Source organism: Lepisma saccharinum, chromosome 27 (assembly GCF_977018435.1).
Source record: "Lepisma saccharinum chromosome 27, izLepSacc3.1, whole genome shotgun sequence".
NCBI classification, from domain to species: domain Eukaryota; kingdom Metazoa; phylum Arthropoda; class Insecta; order Zygentoma; family Lepismatidae; genus Lepisma; species Lepisma saccharinum.
Genome location: NC_139255.1, coordinates 36176182 through 36197979, shown reverse-complemented (window position 1 = coordinate 36197979; position 21798 = coordinate 36176182). Strand labels below are relative to the sequence as shown.

At 37.2% G+C, this 21798-nt stretch overlaps 1 protein-coding gene across 6 annotated transcripts in view; it reads left to right on the top strand.

Annotated features, from left to right (window-relative positions):
- Positions 1 to 16056, top strand: part of Piezo (piezo type mechanosensitive ion channel component) — a 289087-nt gene extending 273031 nt beyond the window's left edge. For 4 of the 6 annotated variants that reach the window (XM_083113421.1, XM_083113419.1, XM_083113422.1 and 1 more), the window contains 3 exons: positions 7264 to 7501; positions 9801 to 9921; positions 13503 to 16055. In XM_083113421.1, coding sequence (XP_082969547.1) covers positions 7264 to 7501; positions 9801 to 9921; positions 13503 to 13676 — 533 coding nt within the window. In that variant the 3' untranslated portion in view covers positions 13677 to 16055. Of the gene's footprint in view, positions 1 to 7263; positions 7502 to 9800; positions 9922 to 13502 lie in introns of all 6 variants that reach the window. The other 2 variants (XM_083113418.1, XM_083113417.1) reach the window with 1 other exon arrangement.
- The last annotated feature ends 5742 nt before the right edge of the window (positions 16057 to 21798 follow it).

The window sequence follows — 21798 nt, the reverse complement described above, 5'->3', positions numbered from 1 at the left end:
ATATAAAATAATGGCATACAGTTGTGTACAGTCGGAGAAAAGGTATTTATTGATCTTACATCCACAAAATAACTTCAATAACAAAATATGCCAAACATGAGAAACAAGTGATCATACACACAAACGTTTTGTTAATAAAGAAGGTATGTGACAGTTAAGTATATTTCAGACTAGTAATTTAGAGTCTCTTACTATGACACAATCACTATGATGTCATTTTAACTTTATTATGTATTGATTTCTATAGAAGTTCTGTTTTTCGGCATTTAAAAAATAACATGAAAATACATTCAAAGCACAGCTCACATCATCAACTAACATCTTCATATATTAAAAGGTAAATCCCTCACCTTGGTGGAGTATCTAATACTTTGCCGAGATCAACTTGACTTCAGCAGAGACATGAATAGAATCTAGAATAGGAATTGTAGCTTTCCTGGCGACGTGATTCGAACAGTTGTTCTGGGGTTACAAGCCAGGTTAAATCGGCATTAGCTTCCAATGTTTCAAGTGCATACAGCTCTCATCATCAGGGTATATAAAAATGGGACCAGTGTCTGACTAGGATGGGACGGAGCTTGGGTGCTGTCTTCCTATTCGCTCGCTCTGGATCCTGGTGTTCACATTGGCTGGTGTCGTATTTTTACGGAGGAATAGGTTCCAGGCGTGACTTAGCTGGAGTCCCACGTCCCGGTTGAGATTGGTGCTTTCCCATGAAATGGCTATGGCTTCCTTCACTCATCGATCCCAGTAACTGGCACATTTGGCTATTATTTTGGTGTCTGCAAATAAAATCCTGTATGTCTCGGTGATGCTGTGATCCGCAAGTCCTGACTTTTCTGGTTGGAATAATCTGGTGCTATGCTGATGTTCATTACTTCGCTGTCCAATGGTGCATCCTGTCTGGCCTAGATATGGTGTCCCTCACTTACATGGTATATGGTATACTCCTGGAATGCAGAATACAGGTCATCTTTGACTGAACGGAGCAGGGCCTTGGTTTTCAGTGGCAGACTGTGAATGGTCTTCACCCCGTGCGTGACTAGAATTCTGCTCAACTTCCCGACGGTGTGTCCGACATATGGTAAAACTGCTATAGTGGGACATTCCTGTTCTGTGTTTACGTAATGAACATCAGCGCAACAGGAACATAGCATCACCAAGGGACACAGGATTTTATTTGCAGACACCAAAATAATATAAACAATGTTATATTGTATTAAGTTAAATTTAACACTACTTAACGTGAGCGAGTATGAAGCTTTTATGGAACAACGTTTCAGGGTCAAACAGCCCCCTTCATCAGGTTCGTAAATATTTTCCTATGCACTGAACATGTGCTGCGTTAAAAAGTGTTAAAAGAGGATTAGGTTGAGGGTAGGGTTGAAAACACTTAAAACTATCCCTGACACATTCCTAATTTAAAAAAAGGTAAAGATAAACTACTTATTTCGATTGAATCCATAGAAGCATCATACTCACTCACATAAGTAGTGTTAAATTTAACTTAATACAATATAACGTTGTTTATTTTATTTAATAGTGAGTAACACACACCAAGCTACGTACAATATGTTACCAAAATAATAGCCAAATGTGCCGGTTACTGGAACCAACGAGTGAAGGAAGCCATAGCAATTTCACGGGAAAGTACCAATCTCAACAGGGACGTGGAAATCCAGCTAAGTCACGCCTGGAACCCACTCCTCCGAAAAAATACGACACCAGCCAATGAGAACACCAATATCCAGAGCAAGCCAATAGGAAGACAGATCCAAGCTCTGCCCCATCATAGTTATATATATATAACACTATGTCTCCATATTTACATTCCCTGATGATAAGAGCAATGTATGTGCTTGAAATGTTGGAAGCTAATGCTGATTTTACCTGGCTGGTAACCAGTGGCGTAGCGTTATAGCACGCCCGTACGCCCGGCGTTCCCAGATTTAAAATTTCAAAAATGCTTAAATGCTGTGATTATAAAGTAAAACGTGACTAATTTCATATATGTTTGACCTTCATGGCATTATAATGGCTATTTTTCGCGATCCGCTTGCAACGCTTCACTCTCAACACTCGTTCTAGCATCTCTTTTCAATGCCTTTCCCGGCCGGACGCCGAGCACGTTCGGCGTACAGGACTCCTATATTCCTTGCTGCCTTTATGGAGGGAAAGCTTCCATTTCTACAGCACGCGCGTAAATGGGCTCTCTTACGCTGGCGTACGAGAGGTCTACCGTGATTGGTTCATGTGACCCTTCCTGCCTTCTGAAGCAGACGATAGCGGCAGAATTCCTACCCGGTTCTTCGCTCTTCGCGCTCATGCAACTCGTGCTGTGTGATGCTACAATAGGCAATATTGACTGACGTAACTTTACCAATCTCAAATATACTGCTTCTTAATGGCCACTGCATTGTATAATTTATCGCACGAACAGCGATGTGTATTAGAAACTAAAAGATCAACACAGTTTTTGTCAAATAAGTTGGTGAAGTCCTCGTGATAGAAATTCAGCCTGTGGCTGCTCTACCACTTAACCCGCAAAACTATTATTTTTTTATTGTATTTTTTAGTTATTATCTAACTACTTAATATTGTGTGAATGGAAATGTTTAGCATTCATTTGAAAACTCTTAACATCGAATGGTCTCTGGACTGGACTGGAATGTTTATCAGCATTCTCAAGATGTAATAAACAGTGGTCTGAATTACCAATCGGCACTGTTACGTCAGTAGAGTGTACGATATTTGGATCATCCACTCTGCTTTTCACAGTGCGCCAAGACGACAGAGGTCCCTGGTTCGAATCCCAGCGTGAGCACGGGTGTTCTTTGTCAGTGTCCCTTCATCAATATCATCACTCATATTCATATTCGCAATTAACCAAAAGTGGTAGAAAAGCGAAGTAAAATAAACCAAATCAATCAGTAGTTGGATCGCCCACAACAATGGCGTCTACTGTTGTGCAGAGGCGCTTGTGATTCAGGTAGGTTTTTAATGACTTGGGTCATGCAGAAAGATATAAAAAAAGGTATAGAACACCAGAGTTCAAAACATCTGTGGCATAGTGAGGCATCTAATTTTCTAGCTAAAACATGCAATGATGATGTTTTATTGAAAACCCAGCTTACTTCAGGCAAATAATACCTGTGGCGACTAATACCATAAGTAAATTATTAAGCAAGAAAGGGCCGACTCTTCCTTCGGACTTGGCCAGCACGTATCCAGAGGGGGGCTTAGGGGGCTCGAGCCCCCCCCCCCCCCGAAAGTTTTAGGTTTACACTAGATAAAATGAGGTTTTTGGTTTCTTGTGGTGTGAAATAAAATAATGTGACAATAATTTAAGGAGAGAAATAATTATCGAGGCAAGACTGAGAATGTTTTATACCCCTATTATTGTTAATAGCACGTATCCAAGGTGGGGATGAGGTGGCTCGAGACCCCCACCAGGAAAGTTTTTTTTCACTAGATAAAATTAGGTTTTTGGCTTTTTGAATAATGTGACGATGATTTAAGGAGATACACAATTATCGAGGCAAGACGGAGAATGTTCTATAACCCTGTTTTTGATAATATTGCACATAAACTTTTCTTGCGCTTTCGGTGGTGTCACAGCGCACTTGAGCACTATGTAGAAACTTGTCAGCGTTTGGAAGCTGCACAACAAAGCTGACGCCACACGTAGGGCGATTCGTTGTAATTTCTAATCTCTGGAAGGCGGGAGAGGGTACGTTCTTGAATGAGAGAAGGAGTCAACTGCTGGCAATATTAACGAATCGTTTTATCTGCGGAACGTTCTAGAATATAATGAGGATATAAATACGGGGATTCAATTTTTCAGTTCATCTCTACAAATAATCGGTTAATGAGATTTCAGAGGTAAGTGTGACAATTCATACAGTTGATTAGTGATCAGTCACCGTCCTCTGGTTGTTTTATAAGATATAGTGATTCGAAAATGAAGACATTGACGACAGTAGAATTTCCGGGGCCTCAATGTAGTGCTAATTCGGGTCGAGGGCCGAAGAAATTAAGGCCCCCCCCCCCTCTCTCTCTCTCTCTCTGAGCCACATAGCCATCCTTGACTTCAACCGATTTTTCGTAAAATGTCTACATAGTACATGTCCTGCGTATATCAAATCGTAAGGTGTTGCCTGTATAGTGAACAAGCACAGAAAATATAGGAGAGAAGAAAACTGAGGAGCATTCTCACAGGTTGAGGAGAATTTTTTTCTTCTGTGGTCAACAAGAGCTACTACTTCGAGGTGACAATGACAGTGGCCTAATAAGGGAGATTTCACACCATGTCGCCTGAGGATTTCACAAGTCGAAATTAGGTTTGTGCGGCCTTTTGTGTCGCTACGGTGTGAAACGTTGCTGTTGATTGGCCCATTCCAATCGACATGTATCGCGTGTCCCTTCGGTCTGAAACCTTCCTAAGTCTTGAAAATCCAAGTCACAAGGATGGAAAATTAGGTCCTTGTTAAGGTTAGGTGTGAAGGCAGGCAGACGACAGCACCCTAAAGGATCATATCCAAACCTGCAGGAAGAACGCATTTTACTTCAATCTCCAATTCGGAATGATAATAAATTCTGGTGAGTTGATATTAAAAAATGTGTCCGAGATAAAGAGTGGCGTGCCCAGGATTTTCGGAAGGGAGAGGGGTTACGCATACTATTTTTGGTGGTCAGTCCTGATTTTGCCATTTTTTCCCTGTCTTTGACGTTCCTTTTTTTTTAAAAAAAAAAAAAAGGAATACTGGGTCAAATAGGGTTATGACCTCACCAACCCTCCCTTGGGCACATCACTGGAGATAAATGAGTAAGCATTTGATCATACTGGGAGACGAAACATTAGATGTGTTGGGAACGGAAGGGTTTTCATTGTGCATTAATTGTTTCGTGATCCAGCTATATTTGAGAAGACTTCCTTTGTTTCGTGTCGATATATGACAAGACTCCGGAAGCTGTGACAGGCATTTTTGAACACTTGTGAGTGCTAAGGCCTGAATCTGAACAGTTTGGTGGGTTTCGGCTTTTATAAGAGCTGCAAACATGGGAGGACAAGACACGTTAGTGGTGTTCAGGCTCGAATCAGAGATACATATTCGAGAGCTGTCTGCGTCCAGTTGGCAGGCCACAATTTGAATCTCGCGTTTTCGAGTGGATTGTCCATCCCGTGCATGTGTAACAGCTTCGTAAAAACACTCAGACACCATAGATGTTTTTATGCTGAGATGGTTCGGGCACACAATGTTAATCCATGAAAACAGAGGAGTCTAGTGGTAAAAAAATGTTCCGATTTCACGTTCTGATTAAAATGACAACCTTACAGTGGCGACGATTTAAGGGATAGTTGCTCCCCATTTTATTGCCTCAACATTATGGCCTCTTAATGTTAAGCCTTGTCTACCAAGAGAAAGTAAACTTTCCTTGCACAGCCTCCGCCACCCCCCCCCCCCCCCCCCGGTTTTGGAACCCAATTGCCACGACTGGTCTTAATCATACAATTGTGAGGTTCTTACTATACCCCTTAAAAAATGGTGTTCAGCCCCCCCCCCCCCCCCCCCCGAAAGGAATTCCTGGATACGTGCCTGGACTTGGCATTCCCACCCGAAATGTCCATGCTACGCCACTGCTGGTAACCCAAGAACACCTGTTCGAATGAATAGAATCTGTTTTAACCATTCACGCCATTTTATCTCCTTACTTGATTTTTTCATTACTTTGTAAGTGTACTTTGTTTCTTTCATAACTCCCTAATTAGGTAAAGTTGATTTTAAGTAATTCTTTTGTACTAAGGGCTGAGCTGATACCAATTTGAACAGATACCCATACCAATTTCCACGTATACTGATATTGATGCTTGAAAATTGTAACAATTAAAAGTTGTGCAAACTTTAAATATTTCAATGTAAGTATACCACTCCATATACATGCATTAAAACAGAGTTTTGCATTAAATTATTTAAGAATTATATCAGAATATTAAATTACATGCTACATAATCACAAAATCCATTTTTTCACAATACTGGTGCAAAATACATGAAAACTTTTAGTTTTGCATAATTTCAAGAATAATTGAACTGAAAATGTGTCATGTGTCATTTTTGCCAGTGTTCGGAAAGTTACTTTTTAAAAGGTAACTTGTTACAGTTACTTGCTTAAAGAAGTAACAGAGTTACAGTTACTCATTTTAAAAAAGTAACTCAGTTACAGTTACTTTCCACTGGAAATTTTCTTGCAAACAAATTACACAAAATCGATTACTAATTGTAATAAAAAAGAATGAAAATCTATTGAATGCTGCTTACACAAGGGGTATAATTTTGAGGCCACAGATGAACAAACTACAGAAACTAGACACACTTCACAGCACACAACTGACTGCAATAGGATAGAATCCTCCTCCTAATAGAATCTTCCTGCTTCTGGGAAATCCACCACTCTTCCAAGGTATGTATATCGCTTTAGAATTGAGGACTACCAAACAAAGAGATGAAACATGCGATAAACCTGTCACTGAAATGTCTGGAACCCAGAGCCACCGACTGGCCATGGATAGGAGACAAATTTAGTTCAACAACTTTCTCTTTTGTCTTCTATTGTTGGCAGTAATTAATGTAACAAATGATGGATATTTGTATCAAAGCGAAACTAGTAGTTTATCGATGGTTCTGGTTCACTTGAAGACCTATATCACCAATAATTTATGACACTTATATAGCAACTTAAGTGACATGAAGTAAGTATAAAAGTAACTGTTGAAACATTACTTCTATTGGAAAAAGTAACTCTGTTACAGTTAAAACTACTTGGTTTTAAAAGTAACTAGTTAATTACATTTCTTCAAAAAGTAACTGTTACTTATAACTGAGTTACTTGTAACTAGTTACTTCCAAACACTGATTTTTGTGGACCCTGCAAAAGACCGAAATGCCAATCAAGTATTGACCGCCATTGGTATTTGCCCAGCCTTATAAAAGTATTGCTTTTGACTATCATTAATGCTTTTATTTCAGTATAATAAAATCAGGTGAAGTAAAGTAAAGCCGGATTGTGCTTGAGTAATTGTATTCAAATAAGTGTTTGCAAGTTGATTGTGGGGAAATATTGGACATCTTTTTTCTTGATGCACCGAGGTGAGTGATTTACCACACGAATATACATTTTTAAGTACATTATTTAAGATATTGTTGCTCATGGAATTGTCAGAAGTGTAATTAGTTTATTCTGCTAATAACATTATCCATTACAGAAGTCAAAAGCTTAGGCTTCCGATCCCTGAACTTGACTTTACAACATGGAAATTTTAGCTACCTCACTGCTGTCCAGGAATGGTGGGAGATGAGAGAGATTTGTGACGATTCGTATTACGAAAAAGTGCTTAGGAAACTGCCCTGGGGCAGAAGCTGCAATGATGTCAAGTACCTCTACATATATATTTTCAATGATAAGGAATTCCCAGCTGGTTTGAGGTTTTTGTCTGGTGGTGGGTAAGTGCAGCTTCCACTCGGCATTCCGTGTTTGTATTTTGTCTCATTATTTGATTTATTATTTTTTTTATATTTCTGTTGATTATCAATCTTGTTTATTGCACTAACTGGCACATAAAAATTATTTTGATATTTATGTTAGTTCCCAATCTCATTTATTTGCACTAGTTGGGACATAAAGGACTCTCTTTTTCAAAATACATTGCCAAGCTATTTATTATTAACTATTTGACTTCATAAAGTTACTTAAAGTCTTAAGAATGTCATTGAAATGAAAAGCAGTAGCTAAACTAAGATTTTTTTTTTTGGATTTTTTTTGTATGTTGGCAATTGTGTGGCATGTTGACAACATATGCATGAACTACAGAACAGTGATGTGTTACTTGTTGAAAATTATATGTGTTGAAGATTATTGTGCAATCAATGTAAAGGAAATATATGAATTGATTTTGAAGAAAATGGAAAATTTGAAAATACATGGAGAATTCTTTGCAAAGCTAGCATATGTGTCATTAATTATTGGGAAGCCACATGATAGTGACATAATATTTTTTCTATTTTATTGGGGAATGTGTGCCATCCTTTGATGCTGACACTCATTAGCATTGGAAATGGTCATAAAATCCAATTATACCTGTGGCTCTATTATCCTCTTGTTGTAATCAATGAAAGCATCATGAAGATAATTATATAATTGGTACTGCACTGACATACATGCTTCCAGAAAGTTTTTAAGGAAGTTGGTGGGTTTCACTGAAAAAGCATTTGAATGCCATTATGAGTAGGAAAATAGAGCAAAATTATTATATTGGCCTATTTTTCTTCAAGAAAGTTGTCTAAAGATTATGGTTCTGACCCCTCTACTTTTCCCTCCTTTCTGGATGCACCTACAGAGAGCTGTCTTAAAGTAAACAGAAACAAAATGCCCTGTTTTATTGTTTTAATCAGTCTGTTTTTATCAAACATAGCAGATGTGGACCTTTATTAGGCCCTTCCTGAAAAATACCACATTGTAATCAGAAGGTTTGATTCCCAGTGGAAAGACACAGGTTCATGTTCCACTTTAAATGTAGGTCCGGTCCTATATATCCTATCTGAGCATAACATGGGCTTAAAACCAACTTTGCCAAACAAGGCCTCATACAACAAAATAATGATAGATTTTAGAGTTGAAAAGTGAAGTATTACTTCATCCTTCATACAGTTTGAACTCAGTATACATTGTGTACACAAATGAATATCGGAGTTTTAATTGTATATTTTCTATGCTATACACATTAAAAATATGAACGATATATGAAATGAAAGAGTAACTCACCACGTGTTCATAACCTACATTACAAGTGTTCAATGTGGGCACCAATCATAATATGGCACACATCGAGCCAGTAGTCCATTTCTTGCCACACTAAACTTGGCAAGTCTTGTACCAATAAAAATAATGAATTCTATGACACTGATCACCAAACTGAAAAGGAATCTTCTGCACTAGTCATGTCCATCTGTCCATGCCAACTGACTTATAAAGATAAATTTGATGGACAGAAAGCAGCTCAAGGCAATATAAATTAACTCTTGACAACTTTTCTGGCCGTGAGGGACAATTAATGGCAGAGGCAGTTTGGCAATCTCTGAATTAGTTCATGCACATTCTTATTAATATATGTAACCAGGTGACTGCAGTTGGTTTTGCCTTATGAAAAGAGATTGCATTTTTAGACATTATACATTTTCTTAAACATTAAACTCACAAAACCTAAGTATATGAATTAAAACTTTATATTCATTAAAAAAATATAACCAAAATGGTAGAATTTTAAATTGCAGGCAATTTATAGAAGCATCAGATTGTAATTTTATCAGTAAACTCATGTCAGCAGATGTCAGTAGAATGCATGGATCAATAATAATGTCAGAAAAAAATAGTAGGAAGACAAAAGGAGTGGGAAGTCACGTTGCATTAATATAACCCTAATTACCTGGCAAAAAAAATGCATATTTGAGCTAAAAGAGAATTTACTTTTTCTGTAGTTTGGAGGTATTGAAGTACCAAACTCTAAACAGGGAGAACTAGCTGTCCTCCCCCACCCTGGGATGATGACTATGATAGCACAGTTGGGCATTTAGAATTGGGGATGGAGCACAAATTTATCTTATGTTGGCAAACCCTCAATAAATAGTCACTTTCTTATTTTATTTGTTGTATTTATGCACTGATTGCACATTATTTTTGTTACATTTTTCTTTGTGTTGTATTTTTTGTAGTTTGTAGACTAATTTCCAATCTGTTGTTTTCCAGAATCATAGGTCTATATACAACACTGGTGTTCCTTGCAAGTAAGTATGTGAGAGGATTCTTCTCTGGTGTGTCCTTCACTATCATGTTTGACGATATGCCTAACGTGGACAGAATACTTCAGGTACTTACTGCCTGTAACATCTGTGTGTGTGTAACAACATAGCGTTAGAGTAAAGAGCACGTAACAAGGTAGCTGACATCACAATGCACAGTTGAAAATGTTATCACACGAAGAATCCCCATTTAACTTTAGAGAAATTTCACATTAATGTGGCATGTGACACTTCACCATGGGGGTTTCATATTCAAGTGGCAAGTGACACTTCACCAGGGGGTTCTACACTCAAGTGGCAAGTGACACTTCACCAAGGGGGTTCTGCACTCAAGTGGCAAGTGACACTTCACCAAGGGGGTTCTGCACTCAAGTGGCAAGGGACACTTCACCAAAGGGGTTCTGCACTCCAGTAGCAAGTGACACTTCACCAAGGGGGTTCCATACTCAAGTGGCAAGCGACACTTCACTTGGAGTTTTGCACTCAAGTGACAAGCAACACTTCGCCATGGAGGTTTCACATTCAAGTGGCAAGTGATACTTCACCATGGGGATTCATGCTTAAGTAGCAAGTGAAACTTCACCACACATGCTTGAGTAGCTGCTTTTCCTCCAGCCTGGAAAAACATTCATTGTCACTCATGCCATGTTCAAGAAACAAACTGACGTAACACTCTATTAAAAAGAAAAGCAGAGCATGCAAAAGATCATATTTGTTCACAAAGGTCAATCACCACCATGTACTTCGATGTGAAATCTTCCTTTTTCAACTTTGATGCCGAAGTGTATTGTATTTGTATATGCATGTAATTGTTGGAACTGGTATGGAAATATGCAAAAATAGAGTGAGAATACTACTGTTGTTACATGTATGCAGTGGTCATTTGTTTCATGCGAGCATCTTGGACATTTTCTGAAGAACCACACAATCACAGAAGTTACAAGTGCAAAGCATCCAGGTTACCACCTTCTTACGTGCTCTTCATTCTAACAGCTATTTTTAGAATATTTTTTTCTACTTCACGAAGAAGTTCTCTCTGGTTAACAACCAAGTGAGTTCTGGAGAAATTCCTAAGCTTTTGAAAGCTAACACCACTTATCTTCAGCGACTGGATGTTGATCCAAGAGAACCTCTTCATCTTGGTCTTGGGGAAAGAAAGCTTCATTTTATTCATTGCTTTTCTATAATGCATGTATGAATTTAATGTTCATTCTTGGCCAAAATTCTGACTGCAAGTGCTATTTTAATAATAATTTTAGCTCAATTTGTGCATAGCGGAAAATTCAGGTGGAATGCCAGCTCTGTATACTTTAGTAGGTTTGGTCCTGAAAAGCAAACATTGAATGAACATTTATGGTATGAGATCATGATACAATACATGGTTACTGACCAAAAATCAGTTTTGAAGGAGGGAGAAAGACGTGCCGAAAGTGTGTACAGTAGAGAGAGAGAGACACTTTTTCCTGATAATACTTGTAGAAGTTGAGTGCAACTGTAGCCCGACCAGGAGTAAAACCTAGGTTTCTGACACATTGTGCCATAGCTGGACTGAGCTACCGGAGTAACGCTGCTTTTGCTTCATTTTTAACTTTCACTGTGTTGTCTTTGCAGAAGTAATGTAGCATTCAACACTATGATCAGAATAACATTGCAACTAGAAATCCTGTGCCACAATAGCTCAGTCGTTAGAGCGTCTGACTACCATGTGAGAGACCCAGGTTCTATCCCCATCAGGGGAGAAATAAGATTTATTCTACCTATTGAAGTGGCTCCGGTGTCCACCCAGTGTCGCATAAAGTGGGTACCTGGAGGAAACTCTGGGGGGTAAAGGTGGCCAGGGGTGTGATACTGATTACATCACCCCTACCTTTGGCCGTGATCAAGAAAGTGTGGGGCCCTAACTCCACACCCCCTGTACGCCTTCATGGCATGGTGCAAAGTGCAGGGGAGCACTTTACTTTTTTACTTTACTGTAGAAATTACCATGAATTTAGCAAGAAGAGACTTATTGTGATATGATTGGTTTAAGGCAATTCCATATTGGTAAAGTACCTGAACTATAAGAAATAAAGCAAAGCAGTAGTAGTGGTAGAACAGCGACTCTACTCCTGAGGCCCAGGTTTGAATTCGGGTCTCGCTTAATAATTTCTACTATTTCATTGCTTATCCACTCTCTCTCACGCACATACAGATTGGTCAACAGATCTGAGCATTCTACCTAGCCTTAAGCTGAACTTTTATATTCACCATTACACATTTCTGTGTTTATTCAGTTACCTCAGTGGATGACCATGTGAGTATTTGACTCGCGATCTTGCTACCAAAGGTTCTGGATGAAAGTCTTGGCCAATGCATGCTTGTTCTTTCATCTAATTATCATTCTCTTCTTGTTGTGATTAACATTGAAATAAGTAAATACATACAAAATATTATCAAGTTATTAAGGTCTCAATGGTTGACTCATGAGAATAGATTTACTAAATGAGATATCATAGTTTGGAAAGTTTCATAAGACAGATGACTAGTTCTAGTTCCTTTCTCCTAGAAGAACCTACATCATTTTACAAGTAACCCTAAACATGTAAAGAAAGAAAGAAGCCGTATTTATGTTTGAGTTTTTGTGTTAAGTCCACTTTATGCACAGATAGTTTAATCGGGACTGGATCTACAGTTAAAAGACAGATCCAAACCACTGTGCAATGTGCTTCCACAAGGTATTGATTACAAGACAATGACGTTACCACTTTGCCACCAGGGCTTTTCCCATACAATTATTTTAATGTATAGGTATAGCGAAACTTTGTTATAAGACAATGAATACTATTTAAAGTAACACAATTTTCACAGCCTCTGTTATAATTAAATGACAATTGCTATTAATTTGATGCTAAACTACTGCAGTCTACTTGCAGTCATGTTCACAATATTTGTGTTGTGAAATCTAAGTTTTCACAATAAAAATGAACACATTCCAATCTTTCCCATGTATGACACACAGAGTTATGTTTGGCAGGGTCTTCTTTATGTGTGTCAAACGTTATGTTGTCTAGCTGTAGTTGATCCTTAGATATTAGTAGTAGGCACTGTACTGGCAGCTGGAAAACAATGAATCAGTGAGTAGGTGGTCAATTATATTGACTGATATAATTTATTTTCATTTCCCAAAGTGCTGAATGTCGTTCATGACATAAAACAAACAAGAATTGGGGGCACTGTTGCCAAACCTACTGTAAGTGCATAGTTTTTTTCCCCCCTGCAGTTGGTTTTCTAATAAGCCCTGTTATGAGAGAACCTTAATGGATGGGAAATGTCAGTTGAAGGACCTTGACTTGTTGTACTTCCTTTTAATATGTAAGCACAGCAATAAGCAAAGGCAGGATTATGCTTCACAAGATTGCAGGGTGCACACACTCAGAGATGATTGGCAGATAGAAAAAACACCCAAAATCACTTGCCATTTTTGGCTGCCATCCAGTTTAACTAACCTAATACATGTTACTTTGAAATACTCCCAAAAATGCAGATATTGTTTGAGCGCCTGTCTCAATTTATTACAACATCAAACTTACTTCTAGTAATTAATGTATCACTAAAGTGATGTGTTCTTTCAACATAGAGCACTTTCTAATATATACGTTTGTTTTTTCAGCTCTGTTTAGATATCTATTTAGTAAGGGAGAGTGGCGAGTTTGAACTTGAGGAAGACTTGTTCGCCAAATTAATCTTCCTGTATCGCTCACCGGAAACACTCATCAAATGGACACGCCCGAAGGAAGAAGAGATTGGAGAAGAAAACGAAGAAGAACAACAGGATATTGAGTGAAGTCTTCATTAACTTCATTTGCTTTTATTGAATATTTTGTGCAGCTGGCTGCATGACCCCTAATAGGTTAACCAAGAAATGGGTAACAATTCTGTCGTTGCCCAGCAGATAATGCTTGGAGCAAGCGATATGATGCTCAGCCCATAAGTTGCAGTTAAAGAGTCTTCTTTCAGCCTTTCTATGAGCCAAGGTGAGGGATGTTTAATATCATAACCAATGTACATGGCGATGTTTAATATCGTAACCAATGTACAATGTAACAAAGACACTTACTTTGTGACAGTTTTTTTTCAATGCAATGAGAACACTGTACATTGTTTTTCAAGTATCGTGTTTTATGGAGTGCAGGTCTCTCCATGTTAAAATGTACTATACTTTGTCTTTTTGTTTTGCAGGTTAGTTTTTCATCATACTATACATATAAATAACCCATACACATAACAATTCCAGTTATCAAACATGCTCAGCTTTTCTATGATTATCCCATGTGTAAAAATGAATAAAAATTAATGGGTTTTGTATATGTATTGCGGTAATAATTAATAGAATATGAAATAAAGTCATACAGAAATGTCCGAGATTTGGTTTCTGTCAGATCTTTTTTCTCTGATTAAAAGACCCAACCGGCACAAATTAAGAAGCACAATTGTTGGACGTCTATTGGGTCAAATAAAGGTAGATAAATCAAGTTTTGCTCATTTTTTTCCAAAATATGTCTAAGCTCCCTTTTTCTCTTATTGCTTGCATGACAAGCAGCATAACGTAACTATAGGTGCACTTAAAACCATTTTTTAATATTAGCACACATTTTCTAATGAATCATTTGTGTGGCATCCTTCATTGATTGGTTTTGGAACTAAATCCGTATTTTTACAAATGGTTTTTCTGCATATCTATCTGTGTCTTAGCCTTACTATTTATACTCAGAGCTATTAGGGGGAAAAGTAGAAACAAATCCTCACAAAAGATTTGCTATAGTAGTGTTTGATACTTTCTATTACCGTGAAAGATAAAAATCAATTTTTCTACTGGAAAAAATTGCCACATGCTTTGTGAGATAGCTTTGGATATGCATGCAAATTTAATTCTTGTACAGCTACGCACAACATAATACTGATGAGCATATGAAAACAGAAAATTACATTATGTACTTAACTATTAATTTACAAATGAACCTAAAGTTAATTGCTATGGTCCAGTTATTGTTGTGCTTAACAAGAGCAGCAAGGAGCTGTGTGTGAGGCTTTGAAGCTATTGCAACAACTTTGAAGATGGGTGTCTCCATTTATACAACTATGTAATGGACAGCTTGACATTTATAAAGCATTCATTGAAGTTGCTGTAAGGAAGCTTTATACTTTTCTTACTTTTTTATAGAATATTAATTACTGGGTCTTTTTTTGCACATACTTTGTTAGTATAGATGCTCTGTTTTTGCATAATCATGTGGTGAGGTTCTTATTATATATGGCACCTTTTAAAGAGTTCTTTTTTATTATTGGAAATTGTGTATGCTTTGGGTACTTATATTTTGTAAGTAAAGGTATAAGATACTTGTCTCTTTGCATTTATTTTTGACAGTGAAACGTTTATATGTGTATCTAGTTCAATATGGTGATATTTTTTTTAGTATAGCTTTAATTGAAATATGCACCTAAGACTGCTATATTACTTGGAATAAATTGCATACTCTAGTCCAATGAAATATTTCACTTGAAAAAAAAATAACCTAGTCATGTATACTTTACAACTGATTTGTTAGATTTGATGCATTTTAAGCTCTTGAACTGTGTTGAATATGTAGAAACTTGTTTACTAGAATGGATTTTTTTTAAATTTACAAAATATTCTGTTTAAGTTGTAACCTGACAAAATCTGATTGAATATGTGGAACTAATTGTTTTCTCAATAAGTAAATAACATATTTGTTAACATACCTGTTGTTTTATTTATTTCCAAGTTGTAATACAATAAAAAAATCTTAGCCACTATAGAGTAAGATGGTTGTATTTTCACTTTGTTTTTTAAACTTTGGCTTTGCTTTAAATAATCATCTTGCATTGGCAGGAGCATGTGTGCATTGTGTTTGCCAACTTCAATTTTGAGATGCAGAAACTGCTGACAAAAAGAAACAAGGGGCCAAAAATTGCCATTGCTTACATGGCACATTTGTGAATTTTTGGCATGTTTCATATGCATGGGCATAGTCAACAATTCTTGTAGGGATGGTCAAGGCTATTGATGTAAAACTGAATAATAGAGATAATGATAACAATAAATGATAATCGAATAATTCTAAATGGATACTCACTGTGCCTGCCAAAATATGCCATTCCGGTCTTGCAATGTTGGTAAGTTCTTGTTTGTTGAGACTGATGGCTGAGGGAGATGGGTTTTTAAGTTTGACCATGTTATATCATGATAAGTAAAGATTGTCGTTGAGATTATTTGTGTTTTTAATCATGTGTATACCTTCCTTAACATCCCGTTCTATTTTTCATTTAGCCTGTGCCAAAGACGAAACTCAATCATGTGGTTGGTTTCTATTGTGTGTTTGGCCAACCAAGAAGAACTTTCTTTCCTGTGTATACATCCTATGTGGTCTGTGAATCTGTCTTTGATAAGTCTTTTGCATTGGCCTATATATTTCCTGTTTCATTCGCTGTAGATGGCAGAGTTTGTTAAAGTATCTTTGTTGAACGTTTTGAAGCCTGCTAAGCATTGGCCAATGGATTTTCTGGGTTTATATGCTACTTTGTACTTTCATTTTTCTAGGATGCATCGGAATTACGTGGGTAGACCTGGTACAAATGGGAAGCCTATCCATAGTCCTCTTCTTCATTTGTGGGATAGTTGCTTCAGGTTTCATCCTCGTGTTTCATTTGCAGGTTCTGGTCTATGATGTTGGGACCGTAACCATAGGGGATGACCTGTTGCCTTAGAATAGCCAGTTCTTCTTGTAACACTTTGTTGTTGGAAAATAAGTGAACCGTAACAGAACCTTCAGTGTACATTAGAGTACTGCATCGGACCACTTTCACTCACTGAAACTCGTTCGAATCTCCCATGCTCGAGCGTGCTACGCTCGAACGTACCGCACTCGTAGTGGAATGATTGACAACGTCCCGTATTTCAGAGCTTAATAAGCAGCACTGTCAACATAAAACACGTACATGGAAGGAAACCACTCTATGCAATTACAATTCTAAATAATAATTTTTTATATTATGTAAGACTGAAATACAGCACATATGAAAATATGCAATATCTGCACACCGAAACATAAAATGGATGCACATGCTGACAGAGCTACCTAAGCAATTACAAATATCTTATCACAGTGCAACAAATATGTGTACATCATTGTTCACTTACCGAAAAGGATAATCATATTCTGTGAAATAATAAAATGCAGTTATAACATTCAATCGAACATAATTTCAATGTGAAAATAACACTGGGGAACAGTGAAATTGGGGCACAGTGTTTGAGAGCTAATTTAGGGCAATTTCATGCTGCTGAATAATGATATAATAATATATTTCCTGAATTGGCTCTAATTTATGAAATAAATGCAACTAAACCAAATTGGCGGAAACATAAGACACACATATAAATGAACTTCCAACAACAATTTAATATTTCTTTTTGTGATTACAATCATTATTATAAAAATAAATTTATATAGGCCTATGATCATAATAATTAAGAAAATATGTACACAATGAAGTAACAAACTATGTAAAACATTTTCTATACGATTTCCAATGTATTCACACTAAATGCATTTCACTTAGTTTTTGTTTTTTTATAAATGTATATTTGGTTGTAGCTTTGCTGCTATGCACCAGTTACATTTGTTTTACATTTTATAATTTTACAATTTCATAATTTTACAATTTCATAATTTTATAATATAATATTTTCTCTCACAATATAGTTTTTAAGTACATATATTATTTTCTTCGTTGGGTTCCTCAAAAGTACTGACAAGGCGTATGCGCCATTATATCCTGCTTCTTTTACATCTCTTAAGAAATAATCACACGTAGTTACATTAAGGCGACATTCAAATATAATGTGATCAGGTGTTCCTTCAGTTGCACCACACTGACAGATTGGGGATTGAACAATGTTCCTAGTATACAGGTCTTTAGGTGCTAGAGTGTAATTTAGCCGACATCTAAGAAGACTTGTTAAAGAGTTTCTTGAGAGGTTAATGTCTTGATACCAAGGTTCTTTAGGTATAAGTGGTTGAATTGAATAATATTTTTTCCCATTAGTCTTCCCTGTAATTGTCCATTGTTTCTGCCAACTTTTCAACAATTCTGTTTTAGCATGCGACTCGAGCGCTTTTGCAGAAAATTTGATCCAAAGCGATCGGTGACTTGATTCTTCAGCTGCATACTTGGCTAATGTGTCTGCTATGTCTTTCCCTTCTATGGATGTATGCCCAGTCCATACAGACTTAGTTATACTACAAAATTCAACATTAAGAGATATATTGTCTAGCAATGCTTCATAAGTTGCCTAGCAACAATTTACAATAAATAAATAAATAAGTTTCTTAATGGGAATTTCAGCCCATTATCAAGTGTTGATATTACCGAGAAAAGCGTGGAGTAGTTTTACCTCCTACATTTTCCATGGTGTGTTTACTTTTATAACTGGAGTCGATTCAACTGAACCAATCATACAATTGGCAATCACAGCTGTTTTGTGTGCTGAAACTGTTCTTAAACTTTATGCCACAAAATAAAATCTTTTTTTTGTTCCCCAGTGTAATCATAGAAACATAAAATAGTCTAGGTAGTTTCAGCCCATAATCATCTATTTCATTTTCACATATCTCGGTAAGATACACAAAACTGCATTTTAACATGGAGATGATGATTATGTAAACTTATTTTTCAATTTCACTTCGTCTTTTACTTCACGATCCATATTTGAGGGCCCACTACCATAGACAAATTATGGAAATACGTGTACTAATACAGTTCGAGTGTATTTCGCTTGTTCGGTCATTTTTCGCTCAAGCGGAAGAACTTTCAATTCTGTGTGCCATCCAGCGTTGCCTGTGCGAACTATTTGCCGCTCGAGCAAAAAACACTCGTTGCAGCATTCTAGTGTACATCATGCAAAACTTGCTAGTTGAGACAGACTTCATTAATGTGCTCAAACTTGGGGGGAAATATTATATTAATTGACTTTAATAACAATAGTACAAGTTGCTGAATGTGTGCATTGCTCTACTGTTAGGATACAATAAAAAGTACGAAGTGGTACAATTTGGAACTTCTTCAGTGCCAGCATTTAAAACAACTTACACTTTTCTCTCTCAATATAATTGTTGCATGACAAGTAATTACATACAGAAAACCTTCAGTTATACAGATTGGGCCATGTGAAACAAGTGACAACCTTGCATAAAGTTAGTGCCGTGACACCAGCTGTCGTTTCCAAGCGGATCAGGTCTGCCATTTTGTACATCATGAGTAATTGGCTAATAACTGTGCAATAAATGCAAAGGTGGCATCTGCTCTACATCACATTTCCAGCAAGATGGAGCTACAGCCCGCACAGCTTGTACCTCGTTTTCTTTGGGGGATATCTGAAAGACAAAAGTTTTTACCTGCCAGCTGCAGGATATTTGGGAGTTGAAGACCGCAATCCATGAAGAAATTGAGATCAATCCCAGTAAACGAACCAGTATGTTATGACAATCTTCCAGGAATGCTTGTATTGATGTAATCTTCAATGTGTAGATATGGCGTTAAATAACTTGTGGTGCAACAGCCCATTGAGGGCCCAGGCCTATCTACAGACTGCTGGCCTCACTCCCACCTGATACTACTCACTCACCTGAGGTGGAAGATCATCCAACCAGTTATAGGCAGACTTGCGGTTAGCATGACAAACCCACAGTCATTGTTGTAGGTTTTTATGACACGGTTATACTAGCTCCCCAATTTCCACATGATGGTAGGTGGCCACCAGTCCCATACACAGGCCGAAATCTCAGGAGAAAAGCTGTTATCCTTCCCCCAGGAGACTCAAACCTGCATGAGTAACTGTGCTTCTCAGCAAGCAACTGTTATTGGATGATGGTCGTCTCAGACCTGACTGCTGGGGGAAGCTCGAAGGAAGTTTTGTGCTTCAGATCACATTTTTTATCCAGCTATTGCAAGCATTTTGGGAAGTTGCTTTTACTGCTAAGCCCTTTGCACCTCACATCGTGTGTCCAAGACAACAGCAGATGAATGGTTGCAGAGAGAGGTGTGTGTTGGAGTATATGGAAGGAAAAAATGCATTAGATGTGCAGTACGTAATCATAATGCAAGTGAAATATGTGTGTAAGAAAATTTATTGAAATATAACCATGTTAAAAGTGCATGTGTACAATGATTGGTTTGGAATCAGAACTTGGACCTTGGTGGGGATACCCACATTAAAAACTGATCAAATTGCTTTTAAAAGCTTCAATGTTGCTTCTCTAGAAGTGTATATATAAAATAGAAGAGTTCCGCCCTCATTCAAGTGACATCACAAATGTCATTATTTAAAACTCTCTTACTTCTGGAAAGTTTAATCAATGAAATCTGTAATGTTGAAAACACCTCTAATAAATCTTGATGAATAAAGTGAAAAGATAGGGAAGTTATCTCAGCCGTTTGTTTTTGGTCCAATTTATGCTCAGATAGGCCAAATGTGCTGGTACAATGTGCCTCCAGCAGAGATCGCAGGCGACCGTGACTAATCACTTAGTATAGAATAGCTGGTGAAATGTATCAAATAAATTGAGTGGAAAGACATTGGTAATACCATATGATGTCAAACATGGAACTGTAGACATAGATCAGATTTTAAACTTATATGAAATTGGACTGAAGGAACAGAGCCATATATAAGAAGAAAGCATGGAGTGGGGGGAGCAGGAGGTAGTTGACTCAGACCCTGAGGTGTTGTCATATAGTGTTACACCTCCATGGTGTTTCATAAATCTTTTAATGTAGCAAGTCGTAAATTTCTGTAAATGATATTCCTGGGAAGCTAAGAATTAATATACGAAACCGGAACCGCAGGATAACTCGAATGGACTAGATAATGTATGATTATGCAGAAAGAACATTAAACTCTGTGTCGTTTGGGTCGTTTTCAGCTGCCGTAGATTGACAATGAAATATTGTGATTCTCCATGATGTTATATGTTCTTGTCTGGTTGCTAGTATGTGTCCAATGTTGAGTTGCGAATCAGACAAACTCTTCAATAATCCAAAAATAGTATATTAAGTCCCGCATGTGCATAAAATTAATTTATTTATTTACTAAGCAGACATTTTTGCCTTGCAATTTCCCTTTTTTGTTGTTACAACACTCAAAATTGCAATTAGCTAGCAGTTGTGAAACATTTTTTTTTTTTAATAACCTGCCTTCTCAATATAAAACAGGACTACTTTCGCTAACTATGTCAAAAAGTGTGATATCGTGAAGATGAAGAAATAAATTATAATGATTATGAGATAGAAGTACAGTCGTACAAAAATTGCAAATACTATAGTTTTCTTTTTTTAGTTCTGGTATCGTTTGTTTTCGACGATCTCAGGGTGGGTGATCTCAGATGGCATGATGCAAGCAATGCAAAGCTGAGGCAAATGATTACATGGGGGTATAAGGGAAAAGTTTTATAGACCCTGTTAAAAATGTAAACATAAACATTGGTGACTGTCTTGCCTGGTTCCCCCGGAACTTTCTATTTAGGCCAATCCCCATTGTTTCCAGTACAGAAACAGCGGCATATGAAGTAAGGTATGAGCACTTGTTTTCATCAGTTGTGCGACGATAATTAAGAAAGGCCATTGCTTAAGTTTTACCATGAAAGAGTGTACTTGTTGAATCCTTTGGATGATCAATTGCAGTGCAGATTATTAAAAATCAACATGTGGCCTCCAGTTGTACAATACCACGGGCAGTAGAAGCACGACGAATTCAAAATGTACAAAAATTTAGATATGTTCAATTGTTTTGTAAATGGAAAAGTGAGGGAAATAGAATGCTATAAAACTGGTGATATTGTTATGATGTATGCTAAAGTGAATCTTTACCAACAAATCTGCAGCAGTAA